The sequence below is a fragment of the Diabrotica virgifera genome, chromosome 1, assembly GCF_917563875.1.
Source record: "Diabrotica virgifera virgifera chromosome 1, PGI_DIABVI_V3a".
NCBI classification, from domain to species: domain Eukaryota; kingdom Metazoa; phylum Arthropoda; class Insecta; order Coleoptera; family Chrysomelidae; genus Diabrotica; species Diabrotica virgifera.
The window spans coordinates 72093616-72117624 of NC_065443.1; the positions used below are offsets into that span (position 1 = coordinate 72093616).

Here is a 24009-nt window from a genome sequence, read left to right on the forward strand (position 1 = left end):
AAAAGGTAAGTCCGTGATAATACACATTTATGACATTTATTCTAACGTGACATTTTAGTTAAATCTGACAGTTGTCAAATTTTATTTTCAATTTGGAATAAAACCAAATCAATTGTGTCTATTGCATTTATAAAATGGTATTTTCTTTCATTTGTATAGTCTTATAAATTGTACAGATGATATTGATAATATTATTATTTTATTTAATAAATAATTCTTTTTTGATTATGGCGCCATCTATCGACAACTAGAATAATCACCGAACTAGAATAATTACCGAAGTATTCCCAGACGTGCCTTTTTTTCTGTCACATACAATTTAATGCGTTAGAGAGAAATCGAAAAACTGTGACGCACTGAAAGATGATCGTGAGAAAAAGAATACTACTGTTCCTTAAATTCTTGATTATGTGGAACTAAGATGGAATGTTTTCGAGGACATCCTAATATTCATTAGAAGTTTCATGAATTAAGAACATTTTCAGTCCGGGTGTTGGGCCTCGAATTCTTCTCAAGACGTGTTAACATGATTTTTAAAGCTATACAAGACATAATCCTGGTTGTTTCTTTTGAGATAATTAATAGATGCGGTCTTTTACTCATCTACGTTAATAATACACGTTAATAAGTACCTAATCAAACATTTACACAGTAATAAAATATATAGCTCACTTGCACAAAGTAGCTTTTATTTCCAGAAATATACCACTATTAGTCAAAAAGTAGAATATACCGGGTGTCCACTTATATTTTCCCCCATTTTTACTACCTATAACTTCTAAACGGCTCAAGATAGAAATATGCGGTTTTCGCTGAAATGTATTATTTTAGTAAAAGTTTTGCCTGAATGGATTGAATTTTTTATATCGCTTTCAAGTACGGAAACAAAAATGGCAGATTTTTAAAAAAAAAACGTTGTTGACTTTTTTTTAATGGAACACCCAGTATATTTTTTTGTACATTGAAAGAAAGGTCATTTACCTTTTCAGCAATATAAATTTTTTTAAATCGGTTGTCAAATCACTGAGTAATTAATTTTTAAAATGAGAAATGCAACATGGATATCGCATACCTAAATAACATAACTAAGCAAATTATGTTATTTAGGTATGCGATTTCCACATTGCATCTCTCATTTTAAAAGTTAATTTCTCAGTCATTTGACAACCGATTTTAAAAATTTTTATATCGCTGGATAGGTAAATGACCGTTTTTTCAAGTTTTTGGATAAATGACCATTTTTGATATCGTTTTTAAATAAAAAATGACGGATTTTTGAAAAAAAAACGTTGTTAACTTTTTTTAATAAAACACCCAGTATATTTTTTGTAACTTGAAAAAATGGTCATTTACCTATTCAGAGATATAAATTTTTTTAAAATCTGTTGTCAAATGAGTGAACAATTAATTTTTAAAATGAGAGATGCAATGTGGAAATCACATAACATAATATCAATTTGCTTAGTTCTGTTATTTAAGCATGTGATATCCACGTTGCACCTTTCATTTTAAAAATTAATTACTCAGTGATTTGACAACCGATTTTGAAAAAGTTTATATCCCTGGATAGGTAAATGACCTTTCTTTCAATTTACAAAAAAATATACTGGGTGTTCCATTTAAAAAAAGTCAACAACGTTTTTTTCAAAAACCCGCCATTTTTGTTTTCGTATTTGAAAGCGATATAAAAAATTCATTCCATTCAGACAAAACTATTACTAAAATAAAGCATTTCAGCGAAAACTGCATACTTCTATCTTCAGCCGTTTAGAAGTTATAGGCAGTTAAAATGGGGGAAAATATAAGTGGACACCCGGTAATTAACCGTTTTGTTAAAAAATGTTTAGTATACTTTAGTATAAGCTCCGTAACTATAAGCTCCGCTTCGAAATGCTACCAAGGACAGAATTATTGAATGATGACTATCTAACATCTCACAATTTAAATGTCTTCTTGTGCTCTTAATTTTGTTAACAACGTATTTTTTACTAATTTTTGTACCCGGCCTTCTTCTTTCTTCTTTCTCAAGTGCCCTGTCCATGCGAATGTTGGCTACTAACCATGATATATGAAAACGAAGATGTGACACCACGCAGCTCCTGTCAAATGTCAAGTGACGTCAATACGTGACAATCCCGAGTAATCCCGACATTTTTGTCATTTGTTGTTTGTTTCTGCTATTTATATTATACATGGTGTCCCGAAAAGATTGGTCATAAATTATACCACACATTCTGGGTCAAAAATAGTTCGATTGAACCTACCTTACCTTAGTACAAATGTGCTCATAAAAAAAGTTACAACCCTTTGAAGTTACAAAATGAAAATCATTTTTTTCAATATATCGAAAACTATTAGAGAATTTTTATTGAAAATGGGCATGTAACATTCTTATGGCAGGATCATCTTAAAACAAAATTAGAGTGAAATTTGTCCACCCCATAAAAAATTTAGGGGGATTTTGTTCCCTTAAACCCCCCAAACTTTTGTGTACATTCCAATTAATTTATTATTGTGGTACCATTAGTTAAACACAACGTTTTTAAAATTTTTTGCCTCCTAGTATTTTTTCGATAAGCCAGTTTTTATCGAGATGCTGCTTCTTTTTCAATATATTTACGTAAAAATTTTATGGGGTTTTGTTCCTTTAAACTCCCCAAATGTTTGTGTACGTTCCAATTAAACTATTATTGTGGTACCATTAGTTAAACAAAGTGTTTTTAAAATTTTACCACTTAGTCTTTTTTCCATAAGTCACCTTTTATCGAGATGTAGCTTCTTTTTCAAAATATACCTGAAAATGTAAATTATAAATAAATTTTCAGATTATTAACAGCTCTATAATCGTACTTAACCATATACATATTATATGTGGTGGATTCGACAAATATTCAAAATATCTCGATAAAAACTGGCTTATCGAAAAAGTACTAAGAGGCAAAAATGTTTTAGAAACATTGTGTTTAACTAATGGTGCCACAATAATAATTTAATTGGAACGTAGACAAAAGTTTGGGGGGTTGAAGGGAACCAAACCCCCATAAAATTTTTTTGGGGTGTCCAAATTTTACTTTAATTTTTTTTAAGATGTTGCTGCCATGAAAATGCCACATGTTTATTTTCAATAAAAAATCTCTGAGAGTTTTCGAAATATGAAAAAAAATCGATTTTCATTTTGTAACTTCAAAGGGCTGTAACTTTTTTTGTGTACACTATTGTATATAGGTAAGTGAGGTTCAATCAACCTATTTTTGACCCAGGAATCTGTGGTATAATTTATGACCAATCTTTTCGGGACATCCTGTATAACAGGTTAAACATTTGGAAAAACTGGTTGTCAGAAACGAGTTTAATTACCTCTACAATACCTCCTTATAGAAAATAATTCTAAAAATGACCATCATTATATAGCTATTTCTCAATTAGAACAAAATGAGATCGATACTAAGGTTTTTCTCATTGTATTCAGTGAATGTCATAATTACGTTAGTGTGATAATAATTTTAATGAAAGCATCACTATTTTAAGTGCACATTTGCCTATTTTATCTTCAATAAATCCATAATTCACAAAAGTTTATATCCATTACTTTATCACTACGTTTCGTAAAAAGAAATTTAACATAAATAATCCGTAATTTTGTTACCAGAATGGTTCCACTCTTCATGTTATCCATAGGTTATTTCAAATTGGCGCCGCTAACTAGTCACGTATTGACGTCATGCGCAGAACCGAACAAATTTAAAACACTTTGGTGTCATATATATGGCTACTAGCATAATAATTCGGATCTTGCTTACGGCACTTCTGAATAGTTCGACTCATGTGAGTCCGAATCACTTACGCAAATTTTGGAGGCACGATTTTCTTGCCCTGTCTGGTTCGTTTTCAACTATTATTCTCTCGATAATCAATTGAAATAAACGGCACTTACCGTATCTCAATATGTAGCTTAGATATTCAAGTTTTATTTGTTAAATTGCTCTCACAATTTCTTTTTCGTTTTCATTTCTGTGGATTACCTCTATGTTGGTGACATATTCGGTCCAGGATATACGAATAATACGTCGGCACCCCTACATTTCGAATGCGTCTAGTTTTTTCATGACCGTCTCTGTCAGCGTCTAGATCTTTGTACCATATAGTAACATTAAAAAAATGTAGCGTTTAACGCGAAGTACATTTAGAGGAAGAAAAAAATCCTTGCTTATACGGAGCTTTTCATATTGTAAATTAATGGTGTTGGTACCAAAATATACATAAGATTCTTCATTATCAAGTAATGTGTTCCTATCTGTAACTGTCAAGCAGATTGTTGCTTTTGATCATCAGCATCCAATTTGTATGCTTGAAGTTGAGGCTCAAACCAATGGTCTTAACCAAATCATTTACTATTTCCTAGCACAATGTAGATCGCCTCCATATACACGCAATTTATGCCTGGTTGTACGAACATATCTTAAGCTTAAGACATGCCGTAAGCTCAGCTTACGAAACATGTGCGTTGCACCATTGAATCTTAGATCCATTTTCAGCTTGCCACGTGTGGTAATCACATAAGAATCCAAAATTATTGTGCAGCGTAAGCGAAACTTAAGGCGGCCCTATCTATAAGCTGAGCTGAACTAAGCTGGAGCTTAAGATTTTTTAGTGCAATCAGGTATAAGACTCTAATGCCTGGTTGCAAAAACAGATCTTAAGCTTAAGACGTGCCTTAAGCTCAGCTTAGGAAACATACACGTTGCACCATTGAGTCTTAGATCAATTTGCAGCTTGCCATAATGGATTGCATAGATAAGAATCGTAAATTATGGTGCAACGTAAGTGAAACTTAAAGCGGCCCTATCTATAAACTGAGCTGGAGCTTAATATTTGATGGTACAACCAGGAATTATTTTTATTTAGGTGTAAAGTGATAAAAACAAGTCCTTTGAATCCCCCATTTTGTTCTGAATGCTTCATAACTAAATTTGAGCGTTAGTGCAGGGTAATAAGAATCTTCTCGGGACACTCAAATATCCAGGTAGCTGACTACTTTTTTAGTTATTGTAAACCTATAGGAAGGAAACCTACCTGTTTCCTGCCTAGAGTGCGCGTCCGTTTTTTAATTATTAACAATTTCGTGCAAAAATCGCGATTTTTTCGATCTTTTGCACTCCATTCAAAAGCTAAATAGTTGACAAAAAATTACAAAATAACTTTTTTAGAACATTGAAAAACCTTCAACATGCCGATTTTTGAAAGTTAAGAAGTTAATTTGTTGCTACGCAAACTGCAAAATAAGAGAAAGTCGTTATTTGTTAATAACTTTTACTAAAACTACCTTAGAACTTTAGCATTTTACCAAAAGTTGGGTATTGGGGTACTTACCAAACCCTCAAAATTTGAGACCGATCCATTAATTAGTTTAAAAGTTTTTTCTTTATCCCAGAGACCTTTATTTTGCAATAAGATGAGACAGAAAGTAAAGAAGATAGAGCAATTGTGAGTATGCCAAATGAAAAGTATAAGAGTGATAGTATCACAATGTATTAAAAAAAGATAAAAAAAAAATAATTAACATAGTCAAAAATCCTAATGCCAAATTTTTAAAAAATTTTAGTTTATAAACATTTAGAATAACTTTAAAAATGTTGTCTGTAGAAACAATTAGCCTGTGCTCATTTGGGACAAAGTTAGCCATATGTTTTTTTTTTTAATTCACAGCTAATTTGTTTATAACAATTAAGGAATCTCATTAATGCCATTTTAATAAAAAATTTGCACAAACATTATACCTTCACAGCACCCTCTACGATTTTTTAAAAATGTAGTGCAAACGATTACTAGGGGAACCTACAAATCCAGCGAGTTAAAATACCGAAAAAGCAATTTCAAACGAACATAATTTTCTGTATCTCCGGATCAACTCAATGGATTTTGATCTTTCTTTTTTTAATCTGTATGTAATTTCTACGTGCATTAAAAATATGCAATTTTTTTATAAATTTATTAATTAATAAACAGTGTAATTTGTTTAAACAATTCTTGAAAAAATATTTTTTTACAACAATCAATTTTTTTAATCAAGTATCATTAATGGTCATAGAAAAAGTTAAAGTACACTTTAATAAATATATGATTTTTATTAGATAATTATTTATTGAAGATAATTTATTTATTAAAGTATACCTTAAATTTTTCTATGATTAATAGGGATATTATGATTAAAATCATGGATTTTTGGGAAAAAATTATTTTTTTAAAAATTGTTTAAACAAATTAGACCGTTTATTAATTAATAAATGTCTAGACAAATTGCATATCTGTAATGTACAGAAAAATTACATACAAATTAAAAAGAACGATCAAAATATATTCAGTAGATCCCGAGATATAGAAAATGATGTAGTTTTAAGTTGCCTTTTTTAGTTTTTGAATTTGTCGGTTCCCAGCTACCCCTTCACTTACCACTAGTCACCAATTGAACTACATTTTTAAAAATTCGTGTAAAATGCCAGCTTTTCTAATACGTAAAATGAATTTTTCTACAAACAATATTTTTAAAGGTATTCTAAATATTTATAAACTACAAAATTTCACAAATTTGGCATTAGGATTTTTGACTATATTAGAAAATTTTTTATCGTTTTTTGGTACATTTTGATAGTATCAGTTTTCTACTTTCATTTGGCATACGTAGAATTACCCTATCTTTATTATTTTTTGTCTTATGTTATTGCAAACTAAAGGTCTCTGGGATAAACAATTAGAATATCCCTTAAAACTAATTAATGGATCGGTCTCAAATTTTTAAGGTTTGTTAAGTGCCCCAATACCCAACTTTGGGTGAAACACTATAGTTCTAAGGTAGTTTTGTAAAAGTTATTAAAAAATAACGATTTACACTTATTTTGCAGTTTGCGTAGCAACAAATTAAATTTTTAACTTTCAAAAATCGGCATTTTGAAGGTTTTTTAATGTTCTAAAAAATTAAATTTTGTAATTTTATGTCAGCTATTTAGCTTTTGAATGGGGTGCAAAAAATCGAAAAAATCGCGATTTTTTCACTAAATTGTTAATAATTAATAAACGGACGCGACTTCTAGGTAGGAAACAGGTAGGTTTTCTTGCTATAGGTCTACAATAACTAAAAAAGTAGTTAGCTACCTGGATCTTTGAGTGTCCCGAACATGGTCTATTTCTAGCTTACCCTGGATATTACCCTGGAATACGTAGGCAACTTGTCTGTAAATATTTATATATTGTAACATTATTCAGTGTAATGTACTGATATATAGGGGATCTACAGTTTAAAGCCTAATCGAAATGACTAAGTGTAAAGGAGCTATACTAGACAGACTACAACTTCGTGGTGTGTGAGGGTCTTCAAAGCGGCGACCTAAGTACTTTTGATGTTTGTTGGTAGAATCAAACTTTCATCATTCAGTACCAAAGGCAGATGCACTTACCTTTTAGCTGTCTAAGCTCTGGATTCCCAATTAATCGAAACACTTATTAATGGAGAAATAAATTTATTATTTTTTTTAATTAATTTTTGACAAATCAAACATCAAGTTTGACGAAGAAATCATACGTGAATCATTATAAATGTAAAAAATAGTAAAAGGTAAAATAAAGTAAAAAGTACAAAAACAAGTTAAAGTTTCAGTATCTTGCAGAAACTTCAATCTTTTTCTAAATGCATACGGCCTTCATTAAATAATCTCTTCGTACCTGGAAAAGTTTACATCTTGTCCTTGTATATTAAGAAATATAAATTAAGTTATTTTTTTAAACAGGTGGTGATAGAACACGAAGAAGAAGAAGACGACGAAGTCCCTCCTTGCGGCCCGATCCGCATTAGAAATCTTGAAGATTTGATTCGGCAACTCGAGCATCACTCGCGTCACATGAGCCCGAGCGGTTCCGAAGATATTCGAATGTCTGAAACCGAAGCCGACCGACATTATCGTCAAGAATCCTCCTCGGCTTGCAGCGAGAGTTCGCATCAATCACATAGGGATTCCCGCTTCGTTTATGGCCGGTATAGGTAAGTGACTTCCTTTTTTGTATAGTACAATTGTACAGAAATATCCGAAACTGCGAAGGTCACTCAGGTAGCAAATCAAGGAGAGAGCACTGTATTTTAACGCATTGATGCAAAGAATAAGCATGCATTTAAAATTCATCGTGCACGAAATCAGTGGTTTTGTGACATTACATACCAAATAATAGACCGATCAAAGAACAATCTGACCCCAAAAAAAATAAAGGAAGGATGAAAATTTGGGAATAGGTAGTTGAAATTGTCTTTTATTATATAAGAAAAAGTTTACAATTCTACATCCCCTCCATTTCACAAAAATGGAGGGGAATACCCCCCTCTCGAAGATGAAAACATACATTCAAAATAAGACCGGAATTGTATAAAATGACTAATTCTAAGCAACTTTTTTTCTATAGAGTTTTTTCACTAAGTCAATACTTTTCGAGTTATTTGCGAGTGAATATGTTCATGTTTAACAAAATAAAACATGTTTTTGGACGGTTTTTCGGAGATAACTCAAAAGGTAAGTATTGTAGCGAAAAAAAAATTTTCTTATCAAAAATATAGCCCATCAAAAATTGAAAAAAAAATGCAGTGCACATGAATTCTGTAGACCCAGTAGAAGCAGAGTTGCAGCTAATAAGAAGTAGGTTCTTCTTCGTCAAATTTCAAATCGAATATTTCAATGTGAAATAACCCAAAAATGGAGCATTCCCAAAAATCAATTTTTCAATGTGAAAAAAATTTCAATGTGAAATAAACCAAAAATGGAGGGGAAAATTCATTTTAAATTTTTAAAATGTTCAAAAAAAGGTTTATTTTTGTTTTTAAAGAAAACTTGTAACATTAAAAGTAAGTAAATTATGCTCCAAGTATTGTTGGTTCCTTTTATTTTTTGGTAAAAAAATCGCGAAAATCACCCCCTACTTAGCATCACATATACGTTTTAACATTACCACTTCACAAGTTACTTTGGCTGTGTATTATTTATATGATCTGTAAGTTTCATCGGTTCAAAGTGATTCGTTTTGAAAAAGCTGTAGTTAAAATGGCTTGAACGAGTAACTTATCACGAGTTTAGGCAAATTTTGAACAGCCATAGCATAATCAATTTTTATCTAACAAGAAAACAAAAAATCAAAAATATTCAAAAAAGCAAAACGTACATTTTATTATTCTTTGAGATTTTTGGTATTCCTAATTGTTTTTAAGTTAATTCCCTAAACAATTACGAGTTTTTTTCAAAATTAAAAAAAAATTATTTTGAACCCAATTTTTTTCAAAACTGAGCACTTTGAACTAGTGAAACTTATAGATAATATAAACAATACATAAGTAAAGTAACTTGTAAAGCGGTAACGATTAATTTTATTTGAGAAGCTAATTAAGGGGTGATTTTCGCCATTGTTTTACCCAAAAATAAAAGTGACCAACAATATTTTAAGCGTAACTCACTTACTTTTAATGTTAGAAGTTTTTTTTAAATAAAAATAATAGTATATTATTCAACGAGCATGTAATGATGGCTATTACTCACGATGATGAAGTTTGCGACACGAGCCGTAGGCGAGTGTCGTAATTCATCAGAGTGAGTAATAGCCATTACATGCAAGTAGAATACTATACTTTTTCTACGACCTTTTTTTATTTTAATTAGTAAAAAATATAATTATCAACTACTCGAGATTTAAGTTATAATCATTTACAAAAATACCTAAATGCTGTGTACCCCTTGGCTGAATAATTGGTTGCCTACTATTACCAAATTCTTATTTATTGTAAAAATACAACAAGAAATAGTCAATTCAAGTTCTATTCGTTTCTGAAAAATTATAAGCATAGATTTGTACCTACTGTCAGTAATTTTAATAAATAGGAAATGGCTATTGTCGGTGGACATATTTCATATAGTTATAATGTGTATTTACATTTAGCTATATTTAATATAATAATATAACTGTATATAATATGTTATAACACATTTAACACAATATAACTTAAAAAGTAAACACAATATTATAATAGTTATAAATTCCAATTAACACAAACAAAATGCGCTGTCACCGTCACTAAAACTAAAATAAATGATAAACGTCAAAATTTTTAGTACCTAAACAAGATATAAACGTAAAAAATATACTGACATTGTTACAGTTAAAATTCATTTAAGAATATGTAGAAGTTAATTATTGATATAAATTACAATAATTGTTGTATTAAATAAACAAGTTTTAAGTAATTTTATTTGAAGTTTTTATACGATTAATATTAAAAGTGGCATGCGCCACTTGAATCTAACTTCAGCCCGTGAGTAATGACCCGTGTGTAACTTCAGCCCGTGAGTAATGAACTGTTACTCACGGGTACAGTAATGAGTGCTATTATCTATGAAAAAATAGCGAATAATGACCATATTATTAAACGGTCGTAGAAAAACACTTTTTTTTTTGTTAAAAATGAACATATTCACTCAAAAATAACTCAAAAATTATTGACTTAGTAAAAAAAAACTCTATAGAACAAAAGTTACTTAGAATTAGTCATTTTATCCAATTCCGGACTTATTTTGAACGTATATTTTTTCACCCAGAGAAAAAATTTTTCACCCCGTATTTTCAAATTTTTGTAAAATGAAGGGGATGTAGAATTGTAAACTTTTTCTTATATAATAATAGGCAATTTCAACTACCTATTGCCAAATTTTCATCCTTCCTTTATTTTTTTGGAGGTATTCGTAAAATTTTGCGTTCCTTAATCGGGCTACAAAATCGTCGAAAAGTTGTTTATTTGGAATAAATAATATTTTTTTAATAAACACGTCGATTTTTTGCTTACTTAAAAACAATTAGAATAACCTTTTAACCGTTACCCGTAGAAAAATTGTTTTGTCATATTTAGAAAGACTGAATTTTTATACACATTTAGAAAGAAAAACAATTGTCCTAGGACAATTAGGGACGAAGTTAGCCACCCCTTTTTTAATTCACATGTTTTTGCAAAATATTTTTGCAGTATTTAGAATTATTTTTTGTCATTTCTTTTTAATTAAATTAATAGTGTAAATCTTTTTCTTTCATAAACTTTCCAAAGTATTAGTGTAACTTCATCATTTTCTGACTTATAGCGTTGCAAAAAAAAATAATTTGGGATAAACAAAGTAAATACCTTTTAAACTATTTGACCAATTGCTTTGAAATTTAGGGTATGCTTTAAGCACCAAGGGTCTGAGCATTCCGTGTAATAAGAACGTTCTAAGTTAATTTTTACATAAGTTATGAATATACAGTGGAACCCCGATAAGTCGGCCCCCGATAACCCGGAAGTCCGGCTAACCCGGACCGATTTTCATCAAATAAACATTTTGATTTTCAATATTTTGTATTTTGACAACGACCCGATTTGGGCGTCGCGAAACGGTAATAAAATTATTTTTCAATTTAATTGTGGCTTATTTCCCTTCAAAATAGTTAATTATCAGACAAACCTTTTAACAATAAGAATGTATATAATATAATATTTGAGAGATAATGTGTATGTGTGTAATTTAAACTATACGGTATTAAAAATGACTCATAGCACACGCCGCAGAAACAACAGCCACCTGTCTGTAGTACCTATTCCTTTTTATTTCAAACTGTCTTAGCATTGTTTAGGAAAGACTATTTAAAAAATTTTTTTATAAACAATGGTCTTTAGTTTTCACTGTTCTTAAATAACATTACATCGTTGTGACTGTATTGTGTGTCTTGTATTGTTCGCTTCCGTTTGCTTACGTTTGTGTTTGGTGTTTTTTTTAGTAATTTTAATGAGTAGGTACTGTGCATATTTATAAATATATTTCATGTTATTTGAATTCTAACGGAGTTTATCTGTAAGTATACCGTATTTTATTAATTTTTACCATATTCTCCGGCTATCTCGGATTTTCGATAACCCGGATCGGCCGCGGTCCCGATTAATCCGAGTTATCGAGGTTCCACTGTATATAAGAACTGAAAATTTATGATTTATTTTGCAATTTTCTAAACAACCAATAAGGATTGGCATTTTCAGCGAACGCCATATTGAAGTTTTTTATACGATTTGTGAGTTTCTCACTCTCAGATTTATTTAAAATACTTAACTTTTTGGTTATATACGAAAAAATCAAAAATTTACCGTTTTTTTATCTTCATTTGTTTATAACTATGTATATCATCAAAATCGGCTGCAGGAAACATATAAGTTATTAATATAGATGTCCATACTACTCAAAAAATTTGGTTTCGGCCTGGAGGGGGTTGTGTCACCAACAGGATATTTATTTCTCTGAACTAACAATATCAGTACAATATCGCTATTTTTGTCGAGTATCGTGAAGCTTTAGTAATGGGTCATTAAACGCATTGTCTTTTAAAAGATACAGTTTTCATTAGCAGAATATCGATGCTGTGTACGTCATGATCGATGTTATACATGATTTGTATATGCGTACTTTCCCTTCCAGCCTCATATCTTTGTTTCTCCAGATGACATACCTCAGACATCTTGATACGTAATTGGCTTTATTTGCTTGCTTTATAATGTACTTTTAACCCCAAAAACTTTTATATTAATAATTTGTACTGTAATTTACAATACTGATTTAATTTTGTTGTCCTCACAGGCAGCCATCGAGTAGGCTACCTTACCCTCACCCCCATAGTCATCACCAAGTCGAGGAGGAAAGTATATACGAAACTGCAGACCACGAAAGAGGTGCACCATGTGGTGATACTCCTGATAGTGAAAGGTAATCACTATCTATACTGTGGTGTTTTTGATATCTTCTATTTCACAGTTTACATTAAATTATGAGATTGGAGAATTTTTGCAGATTCAATTTCGATCCACAGTTGATTAAACTGTTTCATTTGTACATTGTAAACAAATTTGCTCTCTGTACTTTCATTAATTTAAGTAAACAAACTGTGGAACCAGAAATTTTTAGTGTAAGTGATATTATTTTCGTTTGAGATAACTGTATTAAAAATTTGTTTGTATATTTTTAAATAATTAGTTTAAAATAACTTAATAGTGAATGCAAAACTACTTGGTGTTATGGTATTTTAAAACGCTAATATATTTTATTAAATATCACAGCTTTGAAATATGTAATCAATATTTAAAAAAAAAGTGTCTTAATATATCTAGAGATACAACAAGCCTTAAGTAAGTTAAATGTTAAACTAAATTTCTTCACTACCTATATCTACTAGTGTTTTAACACTTGACAACACTTTAAAATAAACTATCTTTACAAACACACCAGTCATGTCGAATGATATCCGTTTGTCAAAGGCAGAACACAAAAAGGCTTTCAACAATAGAAAAACAGACACTTCTACATACGCACTTCACCTTCTAGATCATAATCATTCTTTTAATGACGAGTTTCAAATCCTGCATATTCAAAATAAAGGCCTGAATGACCAACTCGAGACAAACAGCTCCCCACTCCTCAACCTGTTCAGTTAAAGACTTTAAAGAGGCAAACACAAAGGCTAAATCACTTGAGAAAGGCACTCTGCTGAAACGGCATAATAAATTTTGTGGAAGTATAGAAAACAGACGTTTTCAGTGTTTTATTGTTAGAATTGGTCGGAGAGATAGAAGCGGATTTTGTGCGTGATAAGTAATATGGAAAAACTATACGGGGATATGTTAAACTAGTTGTGTACATGACTTTCCCCAGCGGCCGGAAACCAGAGTGGGGGACGAGGGTAGTTATAAGGTGTCAATTTCGCGGTTTTTATTATTTTTTTTTGTGACGCTCATGATCGAGATAGTGCACCAAAATTTGGAAATAAGTAGATGATGATGTAACTAAGTAAAATCTCTAGGGGCGGAACGCTGCATGGCCGACAAAGGGATGGGGGTAGGGGTAAATATAAAAAATATAAAGGGTTTTTTGCGACGTTCGTGATTGAGATAGTGCACCAAATTTTGGGAATGAGTAGACCATGACAGAACTAAGTAAAATCCCCAGAGCCGGAAACCAGAGTGGCGGAAGAGGGTAGTTGTAAGGGGTCAAAATCGCGGTTTTTGTTATTTTTTTTGTGACGCTCATGATCGAGATAGTAAACCAAAATTTGGGAGTAAGTGGATCTCACGTAACCAAGCAAAATTTCCAGGGGCGAAAACCAGAGTTGGGGATGAGGATAGTTTTAAGGGGTCAAAATCGCGGTTTGTATTATTTTTTTGTGACGCAGCACAACATTTGTCCCCCACGCAGCGTTCCGCCCATGGAGATTTTACTTAGTAATGCCATGAGCTACTTATTCCCAAATTTTGGGGCACTATCTCGATCACGAATGGCTGAAAAAACCCTTATATTTTTATACTCACTTCTGCCTACCACCCCTTTGTACCCTAAGCAGCGTTCCGCCCCTGGAGATTTTACTTAGTTACATCATGACCTACTTAATCCAAAATTTTGGTGCACTATCTCCATCATGAGCATCACAAAAATATAATAAAAACCGCGAATTTTACCCCTTATAACTACCCTCGTCCTCCACTCTGGTTTCCGGCTCTGGGGATTTTACTTAGTTATGTCATGATCTACTTATTCCCAAATTTTGGTGCCCTATCTCAATCATGAGCGTCACAAAAAAAATAATAAGAGCCGCGACTTTGACCCCTCAAAACTACCCTCCCACTCTGGTTTCCGGCTGTTGGCGAAAGTCATGCACACAAATAATTCAACATATCCCCGTATAGTTTTTTCATATTGCTTATCACGCACAAAATCCGCTCCCAGCTCTTAGACTAAATTATTATATTGTTTCTCCTTGTGCTCTGTTTCCTGTTTAAGGAAATCGGTATGATAACTTACGAGTTTTTTGGCATTTTGCTTTCGCTTTTCGTACACCTCATATAAGTAAAAATTTCTTGAGTCTTGAGTCAGCAGTAGGATTCTAGTCCTAAGAATAGTATTTTTGTCGCCTTTTTCTAACTTTGATACTTTTTGGCTACATTTCACTATCAATAAAATGGTTAGTGGATTATCCTTCGTTCCTATACATTTCATGTATATTCAACATTGACTGCAAACGGACTCAGCTATCAATTCCCCGAGACTAATTATTGATATTGACAATAATTTTAGTAATGAATATTAGTTATTAAGGTCTATTTCCAATTTATTGTTACAATTTCTAGTTATGTTTACCGTAGTATAGCTAACTATAATTAATTACCTTTACTGTTAGAATACCTAATAGAAGCAGCAACATTTCCTCATACGTTGTATCTATGAATAAGAAACCTCAAAATTAATTATTCCGCGTACACATACAAGAGAGACTTAGTTCCTAAGAGACCCTCATTCCAAACATATCTAGTAAATCGCTTATAATATAAAGCTTCACATGTAGTTCTCTTGTTCTGTTTATTTACGAAACTCCTCTGAAAAAATATAGGATGGGAGAATAAACTTTTTGAAGTTTAGCAATTCCTATTAACTTCTGTTAATTTTCTTTATTCGGTTATTGATACTTTTTTTGTATATTCATACATACTTCCTAGACCTGTCTGATAAGTACTTAGCCTACAAAAAAACGAAAAATTTGTAAAAGGGGTGATTTATTTCTGAACATGATCTTCTTTTAGCTCGAGTCACTTAACCCAGCGATGCTCTCTCTTCTTTAACCCGTTGAGTTTAGAAAAGTATGAATGAACTCCTCATTCGACTTAAATTTATACCCGTGTTGAGCTGCCCCCCCCCCACTTGCAAAAATTAAAAAACAAATAGCCCTGATTTATGAGCTATTTATGAGCTCTCATATTCCGCAAATTAAAAATTTTGAGCTCGTTCCACTAAGCAGGAATTTAATATTTTAGTGTCAGCCCCCCCCCCCCCCCCCCCACTACTTAAAAATAGGAATATTGAAACGATTTTTGCGGCAGAATAACGAGCTATTTATGAGCTCTTGAAATGATATAGTTTCGATTTTGAGCTCATCCCCTTCACCCCCAAACAACCCTTTAATTGATTTAACTTAAGAGAAAAATGCTGAGAAAACTTAAAATATATCGTATTGCGGATATAATTCCTATAGCTTATATATTCTAAGAATAAACTATTAAATCACGTGCATTTCGATTATTGAGCTACAACCCCTTCGCAAGAAAACTACCCCATCTTCCTGGCTTAAAAGAGAGTTGTACTTAAAATGCATTAAATTAATTATTTGGCGACTACATATCATTTAATAATTTATGAGCTCCCAAATTACGTGCATTTAGATCAGTAAATTGCAATTTATTTTGTATAGTGCAGTCACTGAAGGTAAAAATCAACGATTGCCTTCAATTTCGGTGAACCTTCATCGATTTTCACGAAAATTGGTCAGTGGTTAGAGGATACCTCAATAAACAAAGGTGACATAGTACCACCTTGCGCCTTTACCCTGAGGGTGGATACCGCGCCTTTTCGGGGGTGAAAATTATTTTATAAAAAATAACTGCACAAATCAATAAACGGACAAATTATAAGCAACATTTGTTATATAAAGTTATTAAAATAAGTCAATACTTTTTAAGTTATTAAAGATCAAAGATTTTAAATATTCGTGAAAAAAATGCATGTTTTGAAGCGTTTTTTGTAAATCACTGAAAAACTGTAAATTTTTACAAAAAAGGCAATAGTAGTTTAATTCGTATAGCTTATATTCTAAGAATAAACTCTTTTTCACATTTCGATTATTGAGCTACAACCCCTTCGCAAGAAAACCATCCCATATTCCCGGATTAAGAGAGAGTAGTACTTAAAATAATTTAAATTATTTATTTGGCGACTACATATCGTTTAATAATTTATGAGCTCGCAAAATATACGCATCTCAATTATTGAATTGCAATTTTCATTCTATAGTGCAGTCACTGAAGGTAAAAATCAACTATGACCTTCGATTTCGGTAAATCTCCATTCATTTTCACGAAAATTGGTGAGCGGATAGAGGATACCTCAAGAAACAAAATTAACAATAACAACTTGCATTTTAGCTTGGGGTATATGTCACCCCTTCTCGGGGGTTAAAATTACTTTATTAAAAATAACCCCACAAATCGACAGAGGGGCAAATTCTAAGCAAAATTTGTTATATAATGTTATTAAAATAAATCAATACTATTTGAGCCATTAAAGATCAAATATTTTAATTTTTGTGAAAGAAAATGCATGCTTTAAACCGATTTTTCATAATTAACTCAAAAATTGTAAGTTTTTACAAAAAGTTTTCATCGCTAAAATTGAAGCTAATAAAAAATATAATAAATTGCTTACTTAAAAATAATGTTAATTTAAAGTAAGCTATAGGTAATTAAATATATATTTTTTCTGGAGACCATTCAAATCTAAGGATTTAAGCTTAAATAACGGGAAAGAGATGCATTTTATGTAACACTTACTAAATACTTGTCAAAGTACTTAGAAATACCTATCAAATGAGCTCCAGAAAAAGTTGATATTCTTGTTCTCATGATCATTTTTCAGTGCGTCATTAATTATGACGTCATATACTGTATTGGGTGTGTCGAGACTTATTTCATGTAATTATTGACGAATCTGACAGATGCCAGAATCGTACTTTAGATGAAAAGCTTGTGGAATTAAACTAATTAGTAATTTAGTAGATTTGATTTTTACACAATATATTAACATGTAGGTATTTTTTATAAAGGAGAATAAAATTAAAAAGTAAACTATATTGTTAATTAAATTTATAAATAGGGAAACATTAAAAAATGACACAAAACTATCCATAAACTGTGTTTTTATCTTCTTCTCTAGGTGCTGTCTCCGCTTAAAAAGTTGGTAATCATCAGAGCGATCTTTATTTCTGAAACCGCGGCTCTAAATAATTCATTGTTATTACATCCAAACCAGTTCCTAAGGTTCTTCAGCCATGAGTTACGTCTCCTTACTATGGATATTTTTCTTGCATAATGACCTGGAGTATAAACTAATTTCTAACGGATTAAATTCTAAACCAAAATACAAAACTAACTTTTAACGAACTAAATTCTAAACCAAAACACAAAATAATGCACAAAAAAGTTGTGAAACACAAGGGAAGTCGAATTCGAAATTTCAAAATGACAGGTACACAAAATACTGACCTGAATAATAACCGTCACTTGATTCTTTGACACTTCTAAAAAATGGCCAAAATGGACGAAGTTTTCGTCAAATGTTCGTAATACGTGTATTTGATTGGCTAGAAAAAACGCGCATTCTAAATATCAACGAATCAAACGTAGGTTAGGAATAGACATCTTATGTATATAACCATTGTAATTCTGCATTATTTTTGTGTTTAATCACGGAGCTACTGCTTTTTCCGTCTCATCAAACTTAATGCATTAGAGAGAAATCGAAAAACTGTGACGCACTGAAAAATGATTATGAGAAAAAGAATAGCATCAAAATTTATTCTCCAAAAATTTTTCCAAAAAAATGAATTTTTTTTTGAATAACTCTGTTAATTTTTATGATATCAGGCATATCCAACTATTTGAAAGGTAATTTCAAGAGCTATAAAACTGTATTACATTTAATCTTTCAAATACTTTATTTTTTTAGGATAATAGTAAAGGGCTCCTGTTACATTGTTCTCGTAGTAAAATTTAGGCTTAAACGTTTCTATCTTCTTTATTTTGATTCATACAGAAATCAAAAAAAAGTAAAACCTTTGCTAATAAAAAAAACTCAAATTTCGTTATCTATCATTTTTTACGTGTATGAGTATTGCTGGAGTTACTCTCAAAAGAAAATAATTTACAAAAATTTTGATTTTTTTAAATAATATTTAAAATAATAACTCCAACAATACTTTACTTTAAGTACAACTCTCTCTTAAACCGGGAATATGGGATGGTTTTCTTGCGAAGAGGTTGTAGTTCAATAGTCGAAATGCGCGTGATTTAAGAGTTTATTCTTAGAATATAAGCTATTCGCGGTGTGCAAGTACTTGGAAGGGAAACGAGAAACGACCGTGCGCGAGTGGCGGAGAAATATTGCAACTATCTTAAATAATTTATATTGACGTATATTTCATACCTTCTGTCATTTAAGCAGAAAAATTATATATTGCTCCACAATATTGATATGATATGCAATTACTATATAAAGGTATTTTAATTAATTGTATTTTGCTTGCAGTACTGCCTTTTAATAACTAATTTTATTTACTACTTACAATTATTTACGTTTTCATAACATAACCTGAATCTTATTTTTTCTTCTTATTATTTTTTTGGACTATGGCCTTGACAATTATCCAGTAACCAGGACTAATATAATTGGCCAATATAATTAAAAGTGCGAATAAAAGTACAGAGCGTAGAAATAGGGGTCGCTTTGCCGAACTTGCACGGTCCCAATACGAATTAAACTACTATTAACTTTTTTGTAAAAATTTACAGTTTTTCAGTGATTTACGAAAAACCGCTTCAAAACATGCATTTTTCACGAATAATTAAAATTTTTGATCTTTAATAATTTGAAAAGTATTGACTCATTTTAATAACTTTATATAACAAATGTTGCTTATAATTTGTCCTTTTATTGATTTGTGCATTTATTTTTTATAAAATAATTTTCATCCCCAAGAAGGGGCGGTATCCACCCTCAGGGTAAAGGCGCAAGGTGGCACCATATCACCATTGTTTCTTGAGGTATCCTCTAACCAATGACCAATTTTCATGAAAATCGATGAAGGTTCACCGAAATTGAAGGTAATCGTTGATTTTTACCTTCAGTGATTGCACTATACAAAATAAATTGCAAAATACTGATCAAAATGCGCGTAATTTGGGAGCTCACAAATTATTAAATGATATGTAGTCGCCAAATAATTAATTTAATGCATTTTAAGTACAACTCTCTCTAGTTTGTTTGCGAAGGGGTTATAGCTCAATAATCGAAACCCACGTGATTTAATAGTTTATTCTTAGAATATATAAGTTATAGGAATTATATCCACAATACGATATATTTTAAGTTTTCTCAGCATTTTTCTCTTAAGTTAAATCAATTAAAGGGTTGTTTGGGGGTGAAGCGGATGAGCTCAAAAATCGAAACTATATCATTTCAAGAGCTCATAAATAGCTCGTAATTCTGCCGCAAAAATCGATTTAATATTCCTATTTTTAAGTAGTGGCTGAGTCAGCCCCCCCCCTCTAAAATATTAAATTTCTGCTCAGTGGAACGAGCTCAAAATTTTTAATTTGCGGAATATGAGAGTTCATAAGTCAGGTCTATTTGTTTTTTAATTTTTGCAAGTGGGGGGGACAGCTCAACACAGGCTAAATTTATGCCTGGCGAGTGACTTTGTCAAGTTTGGAAACAAAAAGAAATTGTACAGGGCCAAATCTGGAGAATACGGTGGATGACAGCAGTTCGTAGCCCAATTCGACCAATTAGACCGTGCTGACGGCGGAGGTGTGAGCCGGTGCTAGAGGTGGGAAAAACCTACCGGTTATAACCGAAAACCGGTTTTTTACTGCGCAATAATTGGTTTTTCCGGTTGTTTTTTTTCTCGGTTATAACCGTTTTTTTGGTTTTAAAATAATAACCGGTGAAAAACCGGATAAGTTATCTTTGGAAAAATTATGAATTCAGAAAAAAAATATGAAGGTTTTATATATGTATATTATGGGTTTCCGGTTGATAGGACAGTATTCGACTAATTCGGAGAACGTTCGCCAGGTGATGACCACTGTTTCGACCAATACTTGGTCTCTGGTGTATACCAGTAGATCCAAGTTTTGTCGATGGTTATGAAGCAACGTAGAAACTTCTTCGGCTTACGCTTAAACAGTCTCAATCACTGCTCAAAGATTTATCGTGGCTCAAAAGTTTCATCGCACTGACAGCTTTATTATACCCGATAGTTTATGCAGAATATGACCCACAAGATCCAATAAGATGTAAATTGGAGCTGGAAGGTCGGATAATAGAACAAGTGATGGAGTTTAAATACCTAGGCATCACACTATCTAGCTACGGAAGACTCGAAACAGAAGTGGAAGATCAAGTGAATAGAGCATACAGAGCCACAGATTGCCTGAGGGACACAATATGGAGAAATAAAAATATCGGAAAAGAAATGAAAGGCAGAATTTACAAAACAGGCATCAGACCAATAATGACATACGCGGTAGAAACACGACCCGACACAGAGAGGACAAAAATATTGCTCGAAACAGCGGAGATGGAAACTCTTCGAAAAATCGATGGTAAGACTCTATGGGACAGAGCTAGAAGTGCAGATATACGACGTAGATGCAAGGTGAATAACATTAATAACTGGGTAAGAAACAGAAGAATAGAATGGAAAGACCACATAAGCCGAATGACAACAAATAAAGTAGTCAGGACTGCGAGAGACGGTTTCCCAATAGGAAAACGATCAGTGGATATACCACGAAAACGATAACTTACTAAAGGTACATTGAAAAAACAGACAGAGTCATGTCTATACAAAAAGAAGAAGAATAAGATCTTTTGAGAGGCCTACTGTCCCAGCTGTCTTGCTCACTTTCAGTAAGTGGTCTGCCAATACTGTAACGTATTGGCAGACCTCCTATAGCTGTTTTCACGTTATCATTCATGGACGCCGTTTTCGGGGTACCTGGGCGTGACTTAGCAAAAACAGACGTCAGATCACCTTGAAACTTCGGTTCGGTTGAAATTTATACGTAGGTCGTCTACAAGAATGTAACACGATAGTAGATTTCTCTTGCTATAGTGCCGCCATAGGGCGATGTGGCTAAGTACTTGTTAAACCGCCTAGTAGTTTGCATTTAGTTGCACCTGTCATTCCGTCGGAATGATTGGATAGGGTAGGGAATTTTATTATTGATAGTGAAATAAATAACTGAATAAAATTTGTTTTTGATGCTTACATACAAATAATGTTTTATTCATTAAGCTGTGATATTTAGTTCAATAGATAAACATAAACAAACAAATGAAATAACTTTGCTACCAATTCATCTTGGTAGTACTGTTACTGTTCCTATTTTTTAGTGATGAATTTATTCAAGCTCAGCAGCAGCTAGCCCGGTGGGCGAGTGAGGACACGATGGGGGGTCAGCCAGGCCCCAGCGGCGGTTCCGTAAACGTAGGCAGTGCCGTTCCTCGAGAGTACTACCCTTCGCCGAGCAGTTCGACGAGCGAAGAACCGCCGAGCATTGCCAGGGCGCCGGCACCGACGCCCGGAAGCCACGTCCCCCACCCCGATCACGCGACCATCCACAGGCCGAAGAGATACCCCGAATACAAACACTGATAGTGACTCCCGAGCGCCTACGAGGCGCTATTCTCGCGTAGGCCCGATCTTGACTTAGCCACGTATACGCCCGCGAGGTATATTGACCACCGGCCGAATCTATCGTTATCGAGACGAATGGGCGCTCAATTTGCGGACACTATCATTTAGCCACAGCACGCTATATAAAGTGCTGACCTGAGTGCAGTCGATGCGAGACCGGCGAGTTACACACAATAGAATTAGGCCGGTTACACACTATCAGGCACACCTGACAGGTCTTACTCTTTAGGTGTACCTGATAGTAAGTGGCCGGACTAAGCACTGTCTGGAAACTTCGCAGCGCTACTTCCCGATACGAGTCAGATTTGTTGAATAAAAACTACCTAGGTATATTTAACATAGACTAACTAGAAGTAAATCTCATCTGACAAGATTAGATTTACTCACATGGCTCGTGATGGGAAGGATGCTGCTATTACATTCTAAACATGCTAAACTATGTGTTGGAATCTTAATGTCGTTATCTGTACATTTATTATTTCCAAAAAACACCCTTATGTATTTTTTCTACCAATTTCTATGGTTGCTTTATTTAAAGAAAATAGCAGCTAACAAAAAGAAACTATATTTAAAGCCTATCCATTTTTAAACGTAAAATTTAGTTTGCTTTAAACTATTTATATATTTGCTTGTAAGTGAGCAAAACTTGAAAGTAACATGCTTAATTATATTCTCCTAATGATAGCCGTAATCAAAGTACACCAGCCTCGCAACATCATATTAAAATGAAGATTTTAAAGAATATTCAGTACTTTAAAATGCATTCCAACTTTCTATTACTTTTGATACACCAGGAATTGTCAATAAAAAATGACAGATTATTGTTAAGAAATTTATCAAATGAACACAGTACCTAAGTATAATTTGGATAGTTTTCAATCTGGTATCTATTGAGATCATAATTATAATATGCAATATCTTAAAAAGCAAGCATGGACAGTTGTTAGGAAAACAATATCAATGAAAACCTACCAATAAGATATCAATATGTTAGCAGACTTACCTAACAAAAGAATTAAGAAAAAGTGCTTTGTATCATGTAGTTCTGCTACCCATATTACCATTTTTGTAATAAAATATAGATAACTTCATTTAAAAGCCACTTGCCGACATGGGCATCAATATTAAATCTACTGATTTTTGTCGTATTTCGACTCAAAATATTCGATGAAAATTATACAGTTGTTTCGAAATAACACAAATTGGAGAATTCTCAATTCGACAGCATAATGTGACGCATATACGTGGATAAAAATGATAATAACTGTTCACAATAAGGTTACTAGGCTGTTAATATACACTTTTTGTGCTTTTTACCGCACATTTATAACGAAAATAATGCAGTTTTTATTGTTTATTTTGATAAATCATTCTGAAGAGAAATTTTACGTTTTATTAGTTTTTTATACGTCAAGAATTGGTATAAGGCGCCGTAAGCTATAAAGATTCTAAATGCAGAATCTATTGCCTGAATAAAACTAAGTCAGCGGCAACCAAAATGTTTAAATCCAAAGAATGGTAGGGGATAAAGCGTCAATACCAAGATAAAGTTAAGAAAGTGACATGTTAGTATATTGCTGTTGTTCTTCAAAAATGACCAGCAAAGTTGCACATAAATTC

The 24009-nt window shown here is 32.3% G+C and overlaps 1 protein-coding gene across 1 annotated transcript in view; it reads left to right on the forward strand.

Moving 5' to 3' along the window:
• The window catches only part of LOC114325931 (uncharacterized), a 424930-nt gene extending 401988 nt beyond the window's left edge, over nt 1-22942 (forward strand). Inside the window, exons 19-21 of the mRNA XM_050660141.1 lie at nt 7782-8032; nt 12675-12800; nt 22086-22942. Coding sequence (XP_050516098.1) covers nt 7782-8032; nt 12675-12800; nt 22086-22347 — 639 coding nt within the window. The 3' untranslated portion in view covers nt 22348-22942. The remainder of the gene's footprint in view (nt 1-7781; nt 8033-12674; nt 12801-22085) is intronic.
• The last annotated feature ends 1067 nt before the right edge of the window (nt 22943-24009 follow it).